We start from the raw sequence: 17,151 nt of genomic DNA, 5'->3' as shown, positions 1-17,151 counted from the left end.
TCTAGTGTTTATTAAAACAGTCCAATCTGCTGTTCCTCAGATATCCAGAAAAGGCTTTATCTTTCAACAGGCTAAATCATCATTTTTTTCACATTTCCAAATTAAATTTTGTAACACTAAATAGTATCTTTCATGTTCCTGTCAAGTTGTTTAAAATTCAAAAGGGAAATGATTCTTAGTGAATGGAGATCACAGCAGTGCCTAAACAACGTAAGGCAATATGTAGAAAGTGAGATGCAGTTTTTAAAAGAGAGAAAGTGAGAGAAATTTCATTAGGATTCTTCATTTTACATGATATCTTGCTTAATTTGTAGATGAGCAATTGCTAATTGCAATTGCAATGTCTTCAACAATATTGACTGTTTACCTCAAAATTAACAAAGCACTGTACATTCATTTTAACTGTGATCAGGCAATGGAGAGCATTAACTCACGCTCCCTAGACCCTCCCTTCTTACTCAACCACAGTTCAGGGATATGCTGGCACCAACATTTATTGCAATTAAGGCTAAGCAGATTCCATACTTTAAGGTTTCTTAAATCGGGATTTCTGGCTTGCTTAAGAAGTGGAACACTTAACCAAAATTTTGGAAATGAACCCTGGTTAATAGGGGATTGTCTTTAAGGCCACACCTTCCTATCTCTTAACCATAGTTAAGCAGAAGAGATGATGGAGTGTGCATGACCATGAAAGTTTGTTCTTGGTCACATTTAAGAATCCTTTGTTATGCTATGCTGGCACTAAAATTGCGTTTTAGCTAGGTGAATCACAAATTACCTTATTGGGAGGCAAGCATCTCATTTGGAACACGCACAATTGTAGCACCTGCCCCAATGTGGAGAGATTTTGTAGAAACCCTGTAAGGTTTCTGAAAATGGGGTTTTTGTTTTCTGAACAGTTGTATGCTAAGCTGTGGACTGAAAAAGCTGTACCAAGATTCCAATATAAGTACAGAATAAACTGCTTTGAGTATTTCATAGAGTTTCCAAAATTGGTAAGAATGGTCCTGCCAATCTAAAGAACCAAAACAGGCCTATTCCATCCGCATCCAGATATATTTTATCCATGTTTCAGGAGAAATATGCTTTGCTACAAACCACACTGTATTAAGAGCAGGGAAGTTGAAAAAGAAGATCAAGAATACTTTTAATGTTGGTCCGGAGGGAAGCATTTAAGCAGAGTCTGGGGAAAGCCACTCTATTCCACAAAAGTACACTACTGGGAATGGTCTAGCTAATTTACATATCCAATTCCAAAAAAACAGCAGCAAAACAAGATGAACCATGAGAATTGCTTTGGAAGACTCAAAAATAAATATGTTTAAACCTTCTTAAAGAGTTCAAGGGAAAAAGAAACCAAATGTGATTATCCACACTCAGTTAACAAGACCAACAGTAGCAGTAGTAGTATTACTCAAGCATTTGAAGTACTTTACTCCATGTTTTGATTGCAGAAAACACATAGGGGATCCAGACTTTGTTGTGCTTAGAGGAAACTCACCAAAGTCAATGGAACTTAGATTAGTAATAACTCTCAAGTCCCAAGTGAGCTCAATGGGTCTATTCTAAGCACAACTAAGTCTGGATTCAACCTAGGATTTGTTGCATAGTCAGATACCATCCAATGACCAAATCATACTCTGAGCAGACACACTGAAAAAAATCAACCAATATGAACCAAGTTCAGCGATTTCAGTGGGTCTACTCTGACTTGTATTGTATCCAAGTTAGAGCCAAGTTAGTCATGCCATTAATTTCAATGAGTCTACGTGGAGTATGACAAATGCTAGATATACTGTGGCCCTTTATTTTTCACTTAATACTGAGGGTTTTTCACGCTCACAGTTGAAATTAGACATACAGGAATGCAATTCAGTTATTCTATCAAAACACTTAATTCTGATAACTGTGGCTTATAAACCAAAATCAATTTTAAAGGGATGTCTTAATAAGATATTTATGTTTTGACTGTCCAGACTCCTTCCCATCTTTATTTTTATTTTTCAGAATTTCACACTAGACTACACTTGAAGTCTTCAACACATAACTAATGTTATTTCATTTGAACTTTAAGAGATTTGTATACTATATATCTATGCAAAAACCATGATTACAAAACTACTAAGGACTAGATAGAAAACGTACTTTGAATGTATGTGCCTTCTACATACAGTATATATTTTTTAAAATTACTGTTTCGGTAACCCTAACAAGCTCCACAAGGCCTCCCCTATTTGGCCTCTGAGGCCATTCTGGCCTCAACATCCACAGATAAATATGTAGTTGATTGTCAAGACTTGCAAAGCACAGGCAAAAATGTGTCACCTAATGTCCTTATGATGCCAGGTAACTGGCAGGTCAGCAGTCCCACTAACCAGTCAAATTTGGCCTGTGGGAATGGAGCAAAGAAGATAAGGCTGGCCTACTGGTTTCATCCAGTTCTTCCACCCCTGTATTAACTTGATACTCTTAGGACACTTGATATTTGTGGAATATTTCTGCTGCGCTAGCACAACCCTCCCTATTCCCATACCTGCACCAGAGCAAGTAGAAAAGTGCAAGCAAAAACCAGACATACCAAATATACCTGGGAACCCTGCATAGCCAAGCTACAATGTACCAAGTGCAGGCATAGAGAGAAAACCCATCAAATTATTCCAAGTTCAGTCAAGAAACCATCTCCTCAATTATTATTTCAGCATCATTTAGCCTAAAAAATTAAACTATAATTGTCACTTCATACTTACTTGCAAATGTTAGAGGATTAACCAAAAAGCTAACTTTCCTTTAAAGCCAACTGACCAACCAGCAAAAAGCTACTAGAATGTTTTGTTTAATGAAGTACAGAACGTGTCTCTCCTTCCTGTTCATTCTCCTTTTGCATAATCATTTATATCATCCTCAAATGTATCTGCAACTTAGTGTTTTTATGTTTTAAACTGAGCTATGGCCACCTCCCCTGTGAGCAATCACTCTTATGAGAGTTTTTGGTACCAGCTGAATGCTGATGCATATGGCTGGTGACTTATAATTGTAGCAGTTGTTTTTTAGGTGTTAAATGATGTAATGAAAACTTTAATTGTGCTTTGTTTTATATGCTGTATTTTAACTTATTACATTCCCCACTTTAGGATTGCTGCTTCAGTGAAGAACAGGTAATAAATATTTTAATTAATTAATCAAAACATGAAGAATACTTACTTTAAACATACACAGAGTTTAACAATTAAAGAAAAAGGCTGTCAATGCTAGTTACAATTTTTCATATATTTATTTCACTCTGTTAAAAAAGAATTGGGCTTTAAAAGAGGAAAAATACTCTTAACCTTCATGAAATAAAGTGGTTATATTAACTGAAATACTGAGAAATTTGAACGGAAGAAGTAGACATTGCTTAGAAAGCCTTTACTGCTACAAGCAATTTCTTCCCTTCAGTGTTAGGACTATGCTGAAGACTTCCGGCCACCACAACACACAAAAAGAAGGTTGTCTACAAATTAAGTGAACCAAGTTCCTACATAACTACTAGTTCTGCTGGTGTTAGTGTGCATCAGCCAATCTCCTCATACATACCAATACTAAGCATTTATACAGGACTTTAAGTTTTCAAAAATACTCAAAACAAGCATTTCATTCATTCTTATAAACAATCCTGTAAGGTAGACCAGTTTATCACCTTTGTATGACAGCAAGTAGGGAGCTGAGGTTAAGAGATAATGGTTTGCTTACGGCCACACGGCGAGGCCACAGTCCAAATGAAACCCAAGGAACTCCTCAGCTTAGCCACCAGCTCAAACTGATAAAATTCAGAAGCTGGCATGAACAGAAGTCTTTTTCCTCTTAACATAGTTGGCTTATTCAGTGAGAGAAACGTTAAGTGAGGCCAGCGCAACGTGAGTGTTTTTATCTAGCACGCTCACTTTTGATCTTTAAAAGGATGGCTTCCTTATGAGAAGTTTTGAGTGAGCCCCCACGGCCGGACAAAGGCTGTTGCATTTCCAATGCATCTGCACTGGTGCAAAGACTAAAGCACTCTGTCTACTGTGGCCAAGTGATCTGGGTACCTGGGACTTGACACGTCTGGTTCTCTTCAGCACAACGTTCACTCTTGTACCCTGCTTAGGGGGAGACTGGGCACCAATGCCGAGGTCCTCAACCTCCACTTTTTCCTTAAGGTCCAAGTTTTGCTTTTGGATGCCCTAAAGAATCAGAGCACAGAAGGACACCAGGTTGGTTGGATCTGGGATGGTAGACTCTGGTTTTCAAGATGAGCAGCACTACTGGGAGAAAGGGCTACCAACAATGACACACTGCATTACAAATGTCATCTGGACAGAGTCACCCACGAAAACTGAATAAAACCGATTTCTCAAGTGCTGCTGCCTAGCCAAGGAAAGATTCCTTCCCATGTTTGATTCTTTTCCAACAAAGTCCTCATCCTATCAAGGTTGACCTCAAGCATAAACAAAGTAGATACCATCGCAAAACCAGATCACAGTATAATACATCTCTCTTGATCGTGATATAAGCAACTTGTTTCCATGAGGCAAATTCACAAGAGCACAAAACTTTGTGTTAGTATACAGTAGACAAGCAACATACTGTATCTCATATTACTCTCCTGCAAACAAAGCCATCTCTCACCATAAGGCTGACACCAGACTGGAAAAGCTCATATGGATATAAGATCCGTTCATAGTGTGACTTCAGCAGTGAGCCAGTTGCCTTTCCTGGTAAGTAACCAAGACGACTTGCAACTTTAGACCATTTCTTTTCTTTAGTGACCACTTCAAAGCCTCCTTTGCTGGCAACAATCTGAAATAAAAGTAAAACAGATTTATTTATTTTTTTAGAAAGCTACATACAAGTTTCTTAAAGCATACTGGTCACAGTCAAAATGTAAAACTCCACCAGATCCTCTACTTAATAACAAGGGGATAGTTGTTCTGCAGAATCAAATTCATTTCTCGCTCCAAAAGCTTAATGCATAAAGACAATTTGGATGCCTGAAACCAGACAAGAAGCAGTTTCCAAAGGTGTTTGAAATAGCAGGTTCTCACTTACAGCAGCCAGAAACAAACAGTTTGCTAAACTTGACTTTCCATCTTATGAAAAGCATTAATTTAACCTGCTGCTCAGTCCAGTTCACAAGTCAGAAGAGCTGGAGATCAAGAATAGTGGTTATGCAGACACTCCCAGGAAAGAGTCTTAAGGCAACATGAGGTATGTATGAGGTAAAACAGTCTGCTTCTTTCAAGTTGAAGGCGGCCGCCACAGCTATATTCAATTCTTAACTGATTCTTATCAATTTAGACTCTCAATGGCTCAATTAAACCAGTGTTTATTTGCCTTGAAGAAGATGTCATGAGAGTAATATGGTCAGCATCAGGCCCAGAGAGCCTTCCTCCAACACCCACTTTTCCTCCTCCCCTTAAATTGTCAAGTAAATTTGAACAGAATTACAAGCCAATTGTAAAATTCCCTTCCCTGGATATGTACAGCTTTCTACTTGTCCAAGTTCACATCTGATAAGCCACTGAGTTGTGAAATACTACTCATCTCACTCAAAAGGGCCCATAGCTGTGCATACCGTAAATCTGTGTTCTTCCTTCTTGGCATTCAGGGAGGTGACAAGGCACTTTTGAGAAGGCATTCAGCTGACAAATGAACTGCCATGAGACCAAAAGTGCTATTGCACAGTTGGAACTCTCTGCACTACTACTATTATTACTAAACATTTTCTAAGCGTTTCACAATTAATGAAAGTCAAACCAGTCTCTGTTCTCAGACTCACAATCCAATAGTTAGAATACAGAAGGAAAAAAAGTAGCAGAGGGGAAAGGAAAACAGTTCCAACAAGTCCTTCACTAATTGATGAAAGGATTCAGGTTGGTCTGCCCCTTACCATGATGTCCTAAGAGGGAGGGATGCAGCCTCCCAGTGGCCCTTCATCCCCAGCTATGGCAGAAACCAGGCTGTTTCCATTGGTTTGCATTATACCAAGGTTGCAGGCTTTAAATAAGTTGTATGCTACGTGCAGCTTTGGAAAGGCAGGTTTAAAACATTTTATAAAAATAAACATTTAGTACTACAAGAGTTTAGCATGCTTTACAGGCACTTTTAAAACCAGCAACAATATTATTTAGCAGTATTGTAGTATTGATGCAGTAGTTTTAAAATGTACTACTTGCTACTCGCCAATTAAATCACAATTCACAGGTTTCTGCCATGATGCAATGCATATGCTATGAACTGGTATGGAAACACTAAGAAGCTGTGCAGTATGAACCCTACGTGCCTGGAAGTTACGTTCTAGTAGAGTAACCATATTAGTCTCCTGCAGCAAGTCCCAATGAAGAGTCTTAAGACACTTTCAAATAGTAAGAGTAATTTGCCTTGCTGATACAGAAAGCTACTACACCCAAAACTCCTTATTGCTTATATACTCAGATAAAAATCCATGGACTTAATATGGAGGGAGGGGGAGTTATCAATGAACACACCCTATTATTCAAGCCTTAAGCTAGTATATTTTATGATTCTCTATTACAGCAGGGAAAACGTGATTTTATGAGAAACCACTAACACCCTACCAAATGATTGTAGATTCACACTCACCTTGCTCAGTGAATAAAGATCCAGTATTTTTCTCTCCACGACTGGGATTTTTAATGTAGATCCTTGAAGTTCCCAAAATTTTGCCAGCTGATCTAAGAAGTCCAGCTTCACTCTAGTCATTGCCTATTAACAAACCAAGGCAACAGATGGACGTCATACGTTAGGTATGAGAGAAGCACAATACCCAAGGAAAATAATGGCAGCATGCTCACAGTCAGCTCCTCTATTTTGAAAGTCTTCAAAACTTAGACCAGAATATGTCCTATCAGAACCAAGGCCATTTCAACAAATGACAAATCCGAATATAAGCCTCCTACATTCCTACAACTCTGGTGGAGACTTCTCCTTTAGCACTGGCAGATGTTTCTTGCACAGCAGAAGTCAAGAAAAAATATTAGGAATGAGGAGAAGAAACAGATGAATCCAAGTACAATGAAAAATACTACTTTAATGCAGATGCCTTGGGTCTTCTCTTTTCAGAATTTTTAAAAGTCTCTTGCAAGTTGCATGTATATCATTTAAGCATTTTCAAATCAAAATGCTATGCAGTAAGAAATAAAGGTATGGATGTAAATTGAAGTTTAAAATATCAGAGTAATATCCTCATGGAAGAGTTTCATTCACTACCTAAAAGCTGAAGAGAGTCTATGTCTCACTAGATTATTATGCTGGTATTAAGCCTAATACCAGCTCTAACCTATTTACTTGAAAACAAGTTCTACTGGAATCATTGAAACAAATCCTATTCAGGCATTCAAGCAAAAGTGCAAACTTTGCAAGGGGCATGGAGCTGTGCAATGTCCCCTATACAGTGGTACCTCAAGTTACATACACTTCAGGTTACAGACTCCGCTAACCCAGAAATAGTGCTTCAGGTTAAGAACTTTGCTTCAGGACGAGAACAGAAATCGTGCTCCAGCGGCCCGGCGGCAGCAGGAGGCCCCATTAGGTGCTTCAGGTTAAGAACAGTTTCAGGTTAAGAACGGACCTCCGGAATGAATTAAGTACTTAACCCAAGGTACCACTGTATACAATGACTGTCTGCTTCACCCCAATCTTCCTATAGTTGTCTAAATGTGTCTAGATTCCTCCTGACAATCAAACTTCCCTATCATGAAAAAGGTTCTAAATGTATTCAGCCAAACATGCTTACAATCCCCCTTCAAACCTACTGGAAATATCAAAAGATTGGTTGGAGGGAGCAGGGGGAGTAGGGAGGGACAGCGTGTGTGTAGATGTTAAGCAGTGAATGTACTCCCTACACAGTTTGTGCCCTCATGCATTCTTCTGAGCACCTGAATACGGTTATAGTTTCAGGGGATGTGTTTTAAACTGGTGTTGTAAGACATTTCCAGTAGGGTATAAAGAGCTCCTGCAATGATGCACGGTAATAAAATGAAATATTGCTCATAGACACTTGAAGTTAAATTAATCAAATCATGTAAATACAAATGATGGAAGGGTGAGATGTTCTAAACATTTCTTAAGACAATAACTTTGAACCTCATTAAAAAAAAAACAGGTCTAATGCTTTATGTAGGGGTACAGATTTATGCCAATGGTTGGGAAGCTCACCTCTAGTTCATTCAAACGCTGAACTCGTGGCGTGAAACGAAAACTTTGTACATCACATGCAAAAGGAGGCTGCCAGTCCTAAAAAGAAAGGAGGGAATTTAGTTTCAAGATATAAGCCTTCAACGAATATCCGACACATCCCCATAGCTATTTCTCTGATATTTTATAAATACTGGATTTTTATTCTTACATGCAAGTTAAATCAATGCACACCTGAGAATATCTTCAGATGAATTAGAAAGTAAAAAGGCTTTTAAGAACAAGGTTAATTTATTTTAGAGCTGACAGAAAACAGTCAGAATGCTGGCATACTTGAGAATGTATCTGGCTTTAAAAGGCCCTAATTCTTTCAATGTCTATACCCATGTGGGTCACTAATGTATACAAGCAGAAGCAGAATCTGCAATCCAATAAAACCTTCACTCCTGCAAGGAGATGTTGGCATGAGAGGAACACACAACTGAGGACAATATGCAAGGTAAACCCAAGGATTCATCATGTTGTAAACATGCTTAGACTCTGACTTCAGCAAATGCACTTCAATTTCTTGTCAGTACAGCAGCATGGCCTCACAAGTAACAAGTCCATAGAACACTTTATTTGCCTGTCTGCCTACATCTCTCTCTGCCAGTATGGCATGAGTCAACAACAGAAAAACCACTTGCCATAAACAATCAAATTACTACAAGCTTTTTTGTTTCAAAAACCTTTTAAGGCTGAACATGGAAATATCTATAAGGAAAGAGATAAAATCACTTGCAATGCAGTATTTCGAAAACATTTAGAACAGCATACTGCTTAAAGCTTCTAATAATATCAAGCAAGCAAGTTATTCATCGCTGAATGAAGATTTAAATTATCTGCCAACGTAACCAGTTCACTATGCAGGTGCTGAGGCTGCTAGTAAGAATCAGAAGACATTTAAGCTCAACAGAATTTTGAGTTTTCATCTTAGGACCGCAGCAGATACTACAAACAATCCAATGTATTTGATGTGGTCCTAAAATAGGCATCTACTTATAGAGCAACATGCCACAAGGCCAAGTAGGTGGATTCAAGAATAAAACAGAGGCAATAAAAAAACAAAGGCTACAAAACTTAATGGCACCTATTTTTCAGTATTTTAGTGAATGATAAGACTTGTTCCTGAAGTGCTTTTTAATCCTTATGTATTGCTACTACACTGTTTCAAAATTAAATATTATGCTACTTTGCACTTGAGATTATACTCTAATTTGCAAGTAAAGTGCATTGCAAATGAATGCACAATGCTGAGATGCAAAATGATATCTTTTTAGCTGAACAACTTTGAAGCAATGTCTCTTTTTAACAGTATGCAGTAGTAGTCATCCATAATTGCAACTGAGGTTTGTCCTGAATAAAACCATGCTTTTTAAACACAATATAGTAATAGAACTGTAGCTTTTATTATCACTCATCCCCAATAAGGACTAAATGGGGCGCAACATTACTTCAGAATTCATTTCACTCAGTAACAGGTACCCAAAATATATTTTAAAATTACTTAAAAGCTTACTGCCAGATCACTGGTACTCCAAAACCATCGCTCAATTCACTTTAGAAACCCCTCACTATTGTGAAATTAAAAAGAGAAACCCGAATACCCAACTCTTTTAGTGACAGACAGGGTGTCGACATCTTATTCTGGCAACACTCCTTTTTCAGCACCTACCAAACTCAAGGTGCAAAAGCAATGCCAGAAAAAAAAGCAATTCTAATCATTGCTGTTGCTTTTCCCTTTCTACAAGTTATTTGGGGCAGGGAGCTGAAAAACTGAGAATGAAAACTCCAGTACTTTAAACACCTCTTGAGATTAAAGGGAATGTGATGAGTAAAACCGTCTTTCATACAATGCCGTGGAATATAACTGAAATATTGTACATTGAAAATGCAGTAACAAAGATGGAAGACAGGATCTAGATTGACCTTGGATGGTGAAGGGGAATTAGCAACATTCAAAGCAGGATGCAGCAACTGGATCCCATTTCCCAAAGCCAGAAAAGGATTGTTCAAGGGGAGAACTAGGAACTTTTTAATGTAAAAAAATAATAATCACCCTTCATATGTTAAATTGATATTTTAGATTAGTGAAGCAATGTACTAGAGAAAAAAGGAGTGTAGGATGGATGACTTTGTTAAATTGGTATAGTGTTTTCTGCTACTACCAAGTTGCCTCCAGACAGACAAGCAAAAAGGCAATTTTACTAGATCAAGTTACGCAGGAACTGCACACAATTTTTTGATAGGGAATTTTATACACCTCAAAAGGCTTAGGGGCCCTTTACCCTAAAACTAACAAAAGTTAGTCTTTGTGGCCTAGGTCACTTGTTCTATGCAAAATGTAAACACGGTAACCCTCTCCCAAAGTGAAAGTAAGTATTCTTATTGTATTGATCATAGCTACTGTATCTTATATTGCTACAACACTGAATGGACCCTTAATCTTCTTCCTGTTTTCCTCCTTTTTTCCTTGTATGCACCCACTCAGCTTTTGCTTTTTTGAAACATCGTTACGGAATTACAGAGTCAAAATTAAAAACAGGCAAGTATAACAAAGAAAAATCAAGGAATCCAAAGGAGAAGTTGCCCCATCGTTAAGGAAGAGCCATCCCTTGGGCACCTTTCACGGGCGAAGAAGCATCACAGACCGTGGCAGCTGGTGATGCGACCGGGCACGGGAGGCTGGGCCAGCGAGGAGATGAAAAGCCAGGGGAGCGACTGAAGGGGGGAAAGGGATCGGGGAGCGACTTCACGGGAAAGCCGAGATCCTGTTCCGAAGACCCAACGTGCCCCCACCTGCCCTTCCCACCACGGACCCCTTTCCAGGCCCTGAAGGGTGGACCCCACTTCCCCATCCCTCTTCCTCCTCCTCCTTCCCCGGGTACCTTGGGAGGCCTGATCTTGCAGATGCCCGTTTTCTCGGCCAAGGGCCGGATGCGGCCGATGAAGCCGAGGGGGTCGCTGAACTCCTCCCAGCTGGGCTCGAAGACGGGGCATTCGGGCGGAGGCACGAACTCTGCCACGTAGTGAGACCCGCCAGGGCCGTCGTCGTCCCCCGACATGGCGGCGGCGGAGCCGTCGACGGTGATGATGCCGCCGCCTCAGGCCCGGGGAGGGAAGGGGCTTAGCTGCGGCGGCAGAGGAGGAGGCGGCAGGCGGGGAAGGAGTGAGAGAGGGAGGGCGAAGGGGGGAAAGGCGAAGGGGAGGCAAAGAAGCTCAAAGAGGGGCCGGGGGGCGGAGGGACATCCCGGTGCCCATCGAGGAGGGGGGGCGCTGCTGCCCGCGAGCCCTGAGGCCCTCAGAAACAGGCGCCGGAGTCTCGCGGAGCCCGCGGCTGACGAGGCCTCCCGTTTGTTTTTGTTTCCCCCTTCGGGGGTTTGTTGTTTTTTCTTCTTCTTTCCTTTTCCTCCCCTTCTTGAGGCTCGCCGGAAGTGACGCGTCTGTTAAAAGCCCTTTCTTGCGGAAGCGAGCCGTGTGAGAGTATCCCTCCGCGAAGTAGTTTATGTTCAAAATAATTAGTCCCGGCCTTCTCTACCTCGGGGCTTGAGCCGCTCCTCTCTTCGCGCGAAGCACCGGCTCGTGTACGCGCCAAGTTCGCGAGTCGCCTCCTTTTGCTCCTGCAACGGGTCTAAGCAGTAGGAGCAAGTTAGGCCGCGGTCCTTTTTTTTCGGTTCGCGGAGGAATGTGCAGTGCGTTTTGCGTGATGGGGGCCGCTGCTGCAAGAGAACTTCCGGTGCCGACTGTCCATGTACCCCATTCTCTCCGTGTGCGAACAGACTCTGCCCCGCCCCCCTCCGTGGAATCTTCGCAGAGCCCCGCCCGCCTCTACGAGCCTTAATGCGCTCCTTTCTCTCACCTTCCCCCCCCCCCACCCCGCGTCCACTGGCGGAAGCCGCCTCAGCTGCAGCGTCTCTCTTGACGTTTCGCTCCCCCACCCCGCGTACGAAACGGCCCACCTGGACTCCACCCACTTACAGTTCCCACAGCAGCTGTCACTCGCAACATCTACCTTTCCTGCCCCGCCCTAACGGACGCTGCCGTCCGCTCTCTGTCGCCAGAGCAACCGTCCCTCCCCCCCAAGCGCCGCAGTTCCCTGACCCCCTCCGAGTCCCTCAGAGAAGAATCCCTTGGGGGGCCTGGCTGGCTGTCTGAGGCGGTTTTAGCCATAGTGATTAATTAAAACGACTTTCCCAGTAAATAAACTTGCCAGCTAACCAGAAAAAAAAACAAAAACCACGAGTTCAGTGTTTTAAAATCGTTTACCTGCCACTTTTCCTCCTGCTGGCTGCAGTTTCAAATATTTTTTAAAAACCTAGCCCCGCCTCTCACTGCCTTGCACCAGCTGATAAAATATATTTTTTTATTCCAGTAGGCAACAATTTTTTTAAAAAAAAATTTTTTACCTGCAAAGGTCATTTTAAAAATCATTGTTGCTTTTAAATGTATTTTTAACGTGTGTTTTTTAGGAGCATTACTCCAATTTTAAATTCTTGCAAGCCATCTTGAAGGATGTGTAATCACTAGAAGAGCAGGATAGATATAAATTAAAACAGGTTTCCCTGCCTGCAAACATTTTAATCCTCTCAGCAATCTTTGTGAGGGCAGGATAGGCTAGGCGGAGAGACAGCAGCCTACTTTGCAGGGCGTGAGGTTGCAGCACCCATGTTTGCTCAGAGAGATTCTGAGTACTGTATAGAGATTTTAATCTGGATGCTGTACATCCACTGGCTCTCTACACATCATGCCTTTCTCCCAAAAAAAGATTGCTGGGAAGGTGCTGAGAATTGTAGCTCATTGAGTGGTAAACTACAGTTCCCAGGATTCTTATAGGGGTATGTGTTTTGACCGCCATACTGCTCCAACTCTTTTTATGTCATGTTGGTGTGCAGAACTTCAGCCAGTGACTTTTTCATAACATACATAACTGCATTATCTTCTTAAGGTCTTCTATAAATGGAACAATATCAGAGACTGGTTTTTAAAAAATAACAACAAACCAATAGGGAAAAAATGGAGGTACTTTGTAATCTGTAGAGAATTGGGGCTCACCCCTCACAAACAAAGGGAAAAAATGGGTTGTTTGAAATTTAGACTCCATAATACAATACCATCCCACAGCATCATCCCACAGCTTTTAGCTTAATTAATTATAATTATAATCTTTTAATCTTATAATATAATTATAATTTTTTAATATCTGTTTTTTACTTTGTTACAATGATAATGTTTTGGTTTGGTTTTGTGTGGGGTTGTTTTGTAGCCTTATGAGGCTTTGCCCTCGGGTGGGAAAAATATTGCGCCCGGGAAAGGGAAGTGGGAGTCAACAGACACTCAAGGAATAGTTTCAGAGAAAAAGCTTTTATTTCTACCATCCATGAACTGGTAGAAGGAGCAAGTGTGATAACTCACAAAAGGCATGCACGAGTTCACAGTCATGTGCACAAGCATATATACCCATTCCAGTTCCCTCCCCCTTTCTCCTCCTTCTTCCTGAGTTCCTCTGAGCATGAACAGAAAGCTGCCTTGGGACTATCGGACTCTTGGCAGGAAAGGGGGGGTGAGAGCCTTGCGTTCAGCGTGTTCAGATGTGTTGCAACCGAATGAGATAAGATTTGTTCTCAGGCCTGAGTATTCATGGCAATGACAGAGCCTATTCATTAGCCTTTTGAAGCCTTCTTGTGCTGATAAAAGTAACGGTTTTGCCTTGCAACAGCAGACCAAATGAGCAGATGCTTAGCTGCTGAGAAAATGATTTTGAAAAGCTTTGAGAAGCTTTGAGCCTGCTTTGGGGGGGTGACTTCGGGCCTAGGTGGGGTCACCTGTCTTCACCTCCTACAGTTTTGTTTTTTGTTTACCTCTAAGAGCTTCTATTTACAATCAAGTGGTACATCCTTGCTTCTGGTCCCTCACTGCCTTCCGAAACCTGGAAGCTAGAAGTGTTGAATAATAGGTAGATAACCTCATTTCAGGTTATTTCATATGGAAAAAACTATGTACCCCTAGTTTTTTCATTAATCACCAACATCAACAAACTGTTGTAAACATGTATCGAAAGAAGAGAAAACAAACCACCTATATGCGTATGATTGTTCAGGCTCTTCTATTGTGTGGACAAAAGGGTTACTAATCTGCTTTTTCCAGGCAGCTCCACAACAAAAGTGGAGCAGAAGGGGGCGGGGACTGCTGTGATTCTGCTTTTGTCAAGGTCCTGAGCAAGAATTGGGAAGCATATTTTCCATTCAATTTCATTATTTTAAGGATTTATAAAACGTCCTTCAAATATGTTTCTGGGGGACTTTCAAAAAACATAACAGCATCACAATAGAAATAACAGCAATTCATAAAGCAACAATTAGGACAACTAAACAAACACAGCATAAACCAATTGGGAAAATCCTGAGAAAATAAAAAGGCTGTTGTGTAATATAATATGGAAAGGTTGCCCTGTCTCACATTTATTCATTTTCCTTTAATCTAAATTAATAACAAATGAATACCACCCCCTGATTCTATGCTGACAGGTGCTAATAATGTTTAGGATTGCATTCTACCTTGATTATGTACTGCAATAAATTCACAATTTATACCATTCTGTAACCCCAGTGTTACAGGGAAATCGGAATTTTACAAGAAGTTGCAGGAGACAATGCTGGATTATCTGGACTACAACAACATCATAATGATGGGAGATATGAATGGGGTCGTATCAACTAACATGGACAAGTCACAAAGTCAAAATGTTACAAAAGACGGCAGACTACCTAAAACCTTTTTTGAAATGACAGACAATATGGATTTGATTGATATTTGGAGGACAAAGAACCCACTAGGAAGAGAGGGAACATTCTTTTCTGAAGCCCAACTGACCTGGACAAGAATCGACCAAATATGGATTTCTAGAGGCCTGGCACCTAAGGTTAGAAAAGTGGAAATCTGCCCAAAGACCTGTTCCGACCATAATGCAGTAAAGATGGATATGACACTACTACCAACTGGATCCTTTAGATGGAAGATGAATGACAATTTGTTCAGAGATCAGGAAATTACTAAGAAGGCCCAAAAAGTTTTGAAGGATTATTTTGAGATAAATATTAATACTACGGTGGAAAAAAGAATCGTCTGGGACGCAAGTAAAGCTGTAATGAGGGGATTCTTGATACAACAGAATGCAGTAAAGAAAAGAACACAAAATGAGAAAAAAGATAAGATCTTGGATAAAATAAAAGAATTAGAGAAGAAATTAAGAGTGAACCCGAAGTCACAGCCAACTCTGAGAGAAATTAAACTTTATCAAACACAATATTCTAAACTGATAAATCAGGAAATTGAATGGAAGGTTAAACTAATGAAACAAAAAACGTTTGAGTCGGCGAATAAATGTGGAAAACTGCTAGCTTGGCAGTTGAAGAGAAGACAAAGATTAAATACGGTTACAAACTTAGAGATTGAAGGAAAAAACATTCAGAATCCAGTGGACATCAGAAAGTGTTTCCAGAGATACTTCAAAAAACTATACACCCAAGGGCCGCAAGACGAAGCTGAGATTAAACAATTTTTGGCAAAAAATGGACTATCCAAATTGTCACAAGAAAATAGGACAATCCTGAATTCTAAAATAACACGACAGGAGATTGAACAAGCCATTCAGAACATGCAACTTGGCAAATCTCCAGGGCCAGATGGGCTGACCTCCAAGTACTATAAGACATTAAAAGACTATTTGATACAACCTTTGATGGAGGTCAGCAATGAAATTATGGAGGGGAAGAGGGCACCCGAGTCGTGGAAGGAAGCGTTTATCACATTAATACCAAAGACGGAAGCTGAAAAGACACAACTTAAGAACTACCGTCCCATCTCCCTTTTAAATGTGGATTACAAAATATTTGCAGACATTTTGGCAAGTAGATTTAAAAAAGTTTTAAATGAAGTAATCCATAAGGACCAGACAGGCTTTCTCCCAGGTAGACATTTGTTTGCTAATACAAGGAACATTATTGATATCTTGGAACTGTTGCAAACAGATATAAACACAAAAGCAGTTTTAATCTTTATAGATGCGGAGAAGGCCTTTGACAACATCTCCTGGAAATTTATGATGGGAAATTTAAAAGAGATGGGAGTGGGACGGGGTTTTGAGAATGGGATTGAGGCGATATATTCAGAGCAGAAAGCTAAACTGATAGTCAATAATGTGGTTACAGAAGAGTTTAAAATTGAAAAAGGAACTCGACAAGGTTGCCCTATCTCCCCTTTGTTATTTATTTCGGTTCTGGAAGTGCTATTGAATATGATTAGAGGGGATCGGTTGGTGGAAGGAATTCAGGTCGGACAGAAACAATACAAATTAAAAGCTTTTGCAGATGACCTGGTTTTGACCTTGCAGAAGCCAGAGCCTAGTACGAAAAGAGTATTACAACTGATTAATGACTTTGGTCGGGTGGCTGGATTTAAATTAAATAAACAGAAAACTAAGGTTTTGGGGAAAAATTTGACTGATACAGAGTCAGAACGGTTTCAGAATGAGACGGAACTCAATGTGGTTAAAAAAGTAAAATACCTAGGGGTAAACATAACAGCAAAAAATCATGAAAAATGCTGGACAGAAATTAAGAGAGACTTAGATAGTTGGTCAAAATTGAAACTTTCTTTGTTAGGCCGAATTGCTGCTATCAAGATGAATGTATTGCCAAGGATGTTGTTTTTATTTCAAACACTTCAGGTTTTGGACAAAACGGAGTGCTTTCAGAAGTGGCAGAGAGATATTTCTAAGTTTGTCTGGCAGGGCAAAAAGCCCAGAATTAAGTTTAAGATATTAACTGATGCAAAACAAAGAGGGGGCTTTGCCCTGCCAGACTTAAAGTTGTATTATGAAGCCGCAGCGTTCTGCTGGCTAAAAGACTGGCTACTTCTTGAAGACACTGGTGTGTTAGATTT

The 17,151-nt window shown here is 40.4% G+C and overlaps 1 protein-coding gene across 7 annotated transcripts in view; it reads right to left on the bottom strand.

Moving 5' to 3' along the window:
• KDM5A (lysine demethylase 5A) overlaps window positions 1–12,009 on the bottom strand; it is a 45,132-nt gene extending 33,123 nt beyond the window's left edge. For 3 of the 7 annotated variants that reach the window (XR_013977022.1, XR_013977023.1, XM_080971562.1), the window contains exons 1-5: window positions 11,100–12,007; window positions 8,194–8,271; window positions 6,619–6,741; window positions 4,645–4,815; window positions 4,065–4,199 (exon numbers count right to left, since the gene is read on the bottom strand). Coding sequence is in view for 5 of the 7 variants with exons in the window: in XM_080971562.1 (XP_080827688.1) it covers window positions 4,065–4,199; window positions 4,645–4,815; window positions 6,619–6,741; window positions 8,194–8,271; window positions 11,100–11,276 (684 nt within the window). In the remaining 2 variants the exon portion in view is untranslated. Of the gene's footprint in view, window positions 1–4,064; window positions 4,200–4,644; window positions 4,816–6,618; window positions 6,742–8,193; window positions 8,272–11,099 lie in introns of all 7 variants that reach the window. The other 4 variants (XM_080971560.1, XM_080971559.1, XM_080971561.1 and 1 more) reach the window with 4 other exon arrangements.
• Between the last annotated feature and the right edge of the window lie 5,142 nt (window positions 12,010–17,151).

Source organism: Podarcis pityusensis, assembly GCF_964106645.2.
Source record: "Podarcis pityusensis genome assembly, chromosome: 10".
Lineage (NCBI taxonomy): Eukaryota > Metazoa > Chordata > Lepidosauria > Squamata > Lacertidae > Podarcis > Podarcis pityusensis.
This window is presented reverse-complemented; position numbering and strand designations above follow the sequence as displayed.